At 36.8% G+C, this 7,500-nt stretch overlaps 1 protein-coding gene across 1 annotated transcript; it reads left to right on the top strand.

Moving 5' to 3' along the window:
* Window positions 1-1,624: 1,624 nt before the first annotated feature.
* On the top strand, window positions 1,625-3,143 carry LOC113816750 (neuropeptide-like protein 31). Its single transcript, XM_027368810.2, has 2 exons — window positions 1,625-1,720; window positions 2,754-3,143. Exons 1-2 carry the CDS (start codon window positions 1,712-1,714, stop codon window positions 3,021-3,023), a joined length of 279 nt encoding a protein of 92 aa, XP_027224611.2. The 5' UTR covers window positions 1,625-1,711; the 3' UTR covers window positions 3,024-3,143.
* The last annotated feature ends 4,357 nt before the right edge of the window (window positions 3,144-7,500 follow it).

Raw genomic sequence — 7,500 nt, 5'->3', positions numbered from 1 at the left:
TTTAGGGGGCTGTGCATTTATTTTTAAGGGCATGCAGTTCCGTTTAGGAGGCCATGCCGTTCTTATTAAGGGGCCATACGGTTCATTTTCAGGCTATATGGTGCTTTTCAAGGGAGTATGTGTGCTTTTGTTCACGTGTTTATGCACTTTTCAGGGACATATGGTTCTCTTAAGGGGTCCAGGCAGGTCTCTTTAGGAAGCCATAAGTTTTTTATTTATTTGTTTATTTATCTATTTATTATTATTATTATTTTATTTTATTTAGGGGGGGGGTCATTTTAAGGCCATGTACAATGTAGACATCTTAACCTCGAATGGATCGAATTTGTCTCACCCGGTTCTGCTCACAAATATCTTTCACAAAACAATAAATTGGAATCGTTTCATATAACCTTGAAAATAGGGGAAAATCGGAAAAAAAAGAAAAATGTAAAATGCTTTGAGCCAAAAGCGACTATTGAAACGAAAAAAAAAGATACTCGAATAATCAAATGTTCTTTGTCTGCAATATATGTATATATATTTTTTCCATTTCTTTTCTTCTTTTTGAATTTTCTTTTAGAATTCTCCATGGTTTTGTAATCTGATATGGAGCTCAAATGCCTCCCCTTTTCATTCTTGCTTACTTCATTTTTCATCTTCTTCTTCTTCTAATTATTATTATTATTATCATTATTATTATTAGTACTTTATTTTATTTTATTTTTTCATTACGGAATTAGTCTTATCGTTTTCCATTGCTTATCTAATTTTGGAAATGTCTTTGTTCTGTAATGGTAAATACCTTTACTTAATTCCATAAATGTATACGTCATAATATGTTCTCTGCATAGATATGGACCAAAGACTGTGTAAAACTAAAGCTATTTCCTCTATTACATTCATATATAAAGATGATGTAATGTATAAAAAAGATGACTCACTGTCACTGGAAATGATTAATTTATCGACAAATGTACATTAATTAGATAATTAGCAAATCGGCTAATTTAGTAATGAAAAAGATGTTTTAATATCATTATTATTAATAAGATAATTAACATATACAAAAAAAAAAAAAAAAAAGTTGCCTTCTCATATAACCGCACTGTGTAAGAAAATGTAAATTAATAAACAAAGAAATGCGTAAACAAATATTTATGAAAATTTTGAAAAAAGGGAAAAATCTAAAGAATGAAACGTAAACGATTACAAGAGATTACAAAATCGGGGAAAACCAAAAAAAAAAAAAAAAAAAAAAAAAAAAAAAAAAAAAAAAGCGATAGTCGAATAAATAATGATCTTCCTTTGAAGAATACTCGAGTAAATAATGTTCTTCCTGTCTTTGTCCGCAATAGGCTTTCTTCTTTTCGAATTTCCTTTCAGAATTCCCAATGGCTTTGCAGTCCGAAAAGGAGTTTCAATACCTCCTTCTTTTATTCGTACTTTTTCACATTTTCGAATTAGTTTTACGATCATTCCCCAGTTTCCATCAATAAATTCGCAATCACCTTTAGCCTTTTTTTTTTTTTTTTTTTTTTTTTGCGAGGAATTCGACAGCCAAAATGAGAATGACCTTGAAAGTGGGTCATCTGAGGTTTGGAAGTCCCGATAGACAATGCACTTATTATTGACCTTGGATTTCGTTTGGCCGTGTATATAAACTTAAAATCACACGCTGGGTCTTCAGTGCTTATCCTGCTTCCACACAAAGCAAACCAGATCTCACAACATGAAGCTGGTAAGACACTGATGGTTCTCTGTTCGGTTACTTGAGAAAATAAGAAACGTTGTGGATAGTATGGCTTAGATAACGCCCAAAGCTGTTTACATCTGTCTTTTGCTAAGAAAGATACGTCCACATATTTAGTTATGTATAGTCTTTGTCAATATTCATCTTTGTATTTACGCTTTCCGATATACATGCATACTGCATCTATACACACACGCACGCACACATCTATCTCTCTCTGTCTCACGCACATACATACATATTTACATATATATGTGTGTGTATATATATATATGTATGTATGTACGTTTATATATATATATATATATATATATATATATATATATATATATATATATATATATATAATATATATATATATATATATATATATATATATATATATATATATATATATATATCACATGTATATATATATTTATATATATATATATATATATATATATATATATATATATATATATATATATATATATATATATATATATATATATATATACATATGGATGTATATATGCACGCATACACACACACACACACACACACACACACACACAGACACACACACACACACATATATATATATATATATATATATATATATATATATATATATATATATATATATATATATATATTGATGTATATATGCACACACACACACATGCATATATATATATATATATATATATATATATATATATATATATATATATATATATATATATATACATATTGATGTATATATGCACACACAAACACACACACACACACACATGCATATATATATATATATATATATATATATATATATATATATATATATATATATATATATATATATATATATATATATATATATGTGTGTGTGTGTGTGTGTGTGTGTGTGTGTATGTGTGTGTGTGTGTGTGTGTGTGTGTGTATGTGCGCGCGAACATATGGATGCTTTCGTGTGTAATTTGCAATTCAGCACATTAGTAATATAGTTAACTTATAAATCTTAAACTTGTTTTGCCTGCAGCTGTCGATGGCACTGGCCCTGATTGTGGCCCTGACTGGCCTTCTGGGCTGGACCAGCGCCATGCCTGACCCTGAGCCGGTGGCTGACCCGTCAAGATTCTTCGGCGGGGGCGGTGGCTATGGACACCACGGGGGATCCTTCGGCAGGAGATCCTTCGGCACGGGATCCTTCGGCAGGGGATCCTTCGGCAGGGGATCCTTCGGCAGAGGGGGTCACGGCTTCAACAGGGGTTTCAGTTCCTTTGGCAGGGGCAGAGGTGGCTATTGGTAAACTATTTGTTACCTGTAATTGTATTGCACCAGAAGCAGAAAAGGATCTGCTATCAAGACTTAATTAGACATTGTAGTTCCGGTTCTTCCTGTTATGATCTGAAATAAATTTTGTCATTTCTGTTTTGATTCCCTGTCCTTACTTCAAAGCCATCAATGCAATGCTTATATTGTACCATAAGTGTTATGTATTTCGTTTGGTCTCATCTTTTTCGGTCTTTCTATTTTCATCTCAGAAACAGTGTTGCTAAGTAATTAATTGTCATTTCTTTACAGATAAATGAAGTTGAATACTGCCAATCCTACATAGACATACTCTTGGCATATGATGTACTAGATTTAATACATATGAACTAGCATGTGCTTTTCCATAATGATTAGTGGAGTGCTGCTAGTAACCGTAACGACAGCAACATCAAATATGAATGAAATTAATGCTAGCAATACTGTTTTTGGTTAAACATGATGCTTCCTCCAACACTTGTAAAGATCACCTATAATGATATCAAGATTTGTAGGCCTATATGTGCGTGTACACACGTATATCAGCATAAACACAGAAACCCACGCAAACAAATATACACTTAGAAACAAACGATATATGTATGTACAATATATATATGTATATATACATATACATATGTATATATGTATACTGCATATACTGGTGTATGTATGTGTGCCTATATATATATATATATATATATATATATATATATATATATATATATATATATATATATATGTGTGTGTGTGTGTGTATGTATGTATGTATGTATATATGTGTGTGTGTATGTATGTATATGTGTGTATTTTGTATGTGTGCTGTATATATTTATATACATACATACATACATACATATATATATATATATATATATATATATATATATATATATATATGTATATATATATGTATATATATATATGTATGTATGTATATATATGGAAGAAAAACCCACAATGTACAAACTAGATTTATTGATGAAAGTGAGACAACAGTTTCGGAATCGTCCTCGATTCCATCTTCGGGTCTGAAGAGGCAAGGGAGACGAAGCGGTATAAGAGGGAAAGGAGGCGAAGCACTCGGGAACTACGGGGCAGGAGAGGACAGGAGAACGGAAGCGAAGGGAGGTCAGATCAGGTCGAAGGATCAGGCGGTCTATGTGACGGGTGACCGGCATAAGGGAGGAGACGAAGGATGTGGGAAGCGAGGAGGCTGTCGGCAGGAGAGAAACCGCTGTTCAAGTTGAAATTGGGCAGCAGCTTAATGAGAGAAGATTCCACCAGTCTGCGGGCATGGACATCAGCGGAAGGGAAGAGAATGCGGGCAGCTTTCCAGTCCATCTGATGGCCAGTGTCCCACTGATGGCAGAAGAGGGCGTTGTTGGTATGTCCTCTGGATACAGCGTACTTATGCTGAGACAGACGCTTAGTAAGACTGGCGCCTGTTTCACCAAAATACTGCTTATCACAGGAGGCACACGGAACAGCATAGGTGCCCACCTTCGAGGTAGAGGGAGGGCAGGTGTGAACCAGGTTCCGACGGAGGGTATTCACCTGGCGAAGGGAGAGTCTGCAGTTGAGAGACTGCAGGGGCCGACGGAGGGAGTAGATCTCCTCAGTGTAAGGCAGGCTGAGGACAGGCAGGTGAGGAGACTCATTGGGAGGGGAGTCATGGTAGAAGGTACGTCGCGCCCTGGATAACGCGACGTCTAGGACATGTCGAGGATAGCCCAGTTCTGGTTCCTGCCTTTCGCGCTTTCGAGGATTCCGTCATCGCCACGGCCCGACGGAAGAATCAACTGCGTTTCCTCCGAGACTGCCTCGAGGAGCAGGTGCTCCCTTCCTCGATCGGCAACCTCTTGAAGCACTCGGATGGAGGATCTTCTTTTCCTGATTATGCTCGCTCCCTCCTCCTTGAACGGATCCGCGCTGGTAAGAGGGATGTCGAGCTTTCCTACTATCGCTCGCGGGTTCGTTCCGACCTCCTGAAGGAACGACTCCCCGGCCATGTCTTCCAGCTCCTAGCTGACGTGGCCCACGATTCTTCCCGTTTCCTCTCCACTACCCATGCCTGCTCCCTTTCCCAGAAACTCTCCAACCTCACCTCCCGTAGTCCCTGGTCCCGCTTCTCCCTCACCGACGCGGTTACCAACCTTTCCTCCCTGTCCTTGACCCCTCACCAACTACAACTCCTTGGCTTCGGTCTTGCCTTTGCTCTCCGCCCTCTTCCCCTTACCTCTATTGACATCATTTCTTCCTTTGACCGGTTCATCTCCGCTCATAGGAACTCCTTGCCTGATGTCTCTCTCCTTCGTGGGGCCTTCCTTCCGGCCCTCGAGTCTCTCCTTCACCCTAATTCTTCCATCCCCAGGCGTTACCGTGAGGCCCTTCACAGCCTGCGCAGGGAGGATGTCACCATTTTGCCTTCTGATAAAGGTAACTCGGTGGTGGTCCTCGACCGAGCCTCCTACCTGCAGAAGGCCCAGGACCTGTTAGGTGACGCCTCCACCTATGCCCCCCTGACCAGTGACCCGCGGGAACGCATTGCTGCCACTTTCCACCGTCGTCTGAGAGAGCTTGCATCTTCTGCCATCAGTGGGACACTGGCCATCAGATGGACTGGAAAGCTGCCCGCATTCTCTTCCCTTCCGCTGATGTCCATGCCCGCAGACTGGTGGAATCTTCTCTCATTAAGCTGCTGCCCAATTTCAACTTGAACAGCGGTTTCTCTCCTGCCGACAGCCTCCTCGCTTCCCACATCCTTCGTCTCCTCCCTTATGCCGGTCACCCGTCACATAGACCGCCTGATCCTTCGACCTGATCTGACCTCCCTTCGCTTCCGTTCTCCTGTCCTCTCCTGCCCCGTAGTTCCCGAGTGCTTCGCCTCCTTTCCCTCTTATACCGCTTCGTCTCCCTTGCCTCTTCAGACCCGAAGATGGAATCGAGGACGATTCCGAAACTGTTGTCTCACTTTCATCAATAAATCTAGTTTGTACATTGTGGGTTTTTCTTCCATATTATCAACACGGTATTGTGTTTTTCGTTGCATGTATATATATACATATATATATACTTATGTATATGAATGTGAATATAAATGATATTCATATAGACTTAAATATGTAGATTAAATTCATCACATTTTAGAGCCAGCTGGGTCAGTCAAGGGTAAAGGCTCAGGCATGGCGACGGCCCAGCTGATCAGGCCAGACAGGGTCACCAGCAAGACCACAAACAATGAAAGCTGCAAATATAGAATCTTTGGAAAGGAATGTTTTTAGGTAGTAAGAATAACAAGAGCCTCATTTTTTTCTCTCTATTTTTTAATAAGTATTCAAAATTATACATATATATATATATATATATATATATATATATATATATATATATATATATATATATATATATATGTATATATCTACGTATGTATGTATATATATCATCATTCGCAAGAACAAGAACATCTATGATGATGACAATGTTACTTGTAGATGCTACTTTTCTTTTATTCTGCCTCATTTAGAGTATTGTTCTCCTGTGAGGCTATCTGCTGGACAATCACACTAAAGACTGCTTGATCGTTCTTGTAATTCCATTGAATTTCTCCAGTCTGACTTATTTTTGGACATCTTACATCGTAGGGTTATTGGAACTCTTTCAGTCTTAAACATGATTGTAACTGATAAGTCACATCTCTATAAGGTTTTACCTGATTTTTATCAACCTACAAAAATTACCAGAAGTTCTATGACCCTCAATTCGATAACATTTGATATAATTCGATAGTCTACAAGTCAGGTTTATAGATGTTTTTTTTACTGCGATTTGTAGGCTTTGGAATAGAGTGCCTTCAGGGATTGTAATTTCACCAACACTTCATAAGTTTAAAAGATCAGCGAACATGTTTTCCTTACGTAATTGGCTCTTTCTTAGCTGTATCTTAGCCTTCAGTGACACCTTTGGTAATAGAAATGTCGATTTTTTCAGTAAGGCTTTTTATATAACTTACAATAATATATATATATATATATATATATATATATATATATATATATATATGAGCATATATACATACATACATATATTTATACATACATACACACCCCCACACCCCCCCCCCACACACAAATACACACACACACACACACACACACACACACACACACACACACACACACACACACACATATATATATATATATATATATATATATATATATATATATATATACATATATATATATATACATATATATATACATATATATATATATATATATATATATATATATATATATATATATATATATATATATATATATATATATATATATATATATATATATATATATATATATATATATATATATATATGTCAACAGAAGCAATTTCATAACATCTGTAGTCGAAGACTAAACATATATCTAACAAAGCTGCAAATGTAGACACATTAAAGAACATAAAACAGAATA

This window comes from Penaeus vannamei, chromosome 30 (assembly GCF_042767895.1).
Source record: "Penaeus vannamei isolate JL-2024 chromosome 30, ASM4276789v1, whole genome shotgun sequence".
NCBI classification, from domain to species: domain Eukaryota; kingdom Metazoa; phylum Arthropoda; class Malacostraca; order Decapoda; family Penaeidae; genus Penaeus; species Penaeus vannamei.
Note: the sequence above shows the minus strand (reverse complement) of the source record. Positions and strands in the feature narration are given on the sequence as shown.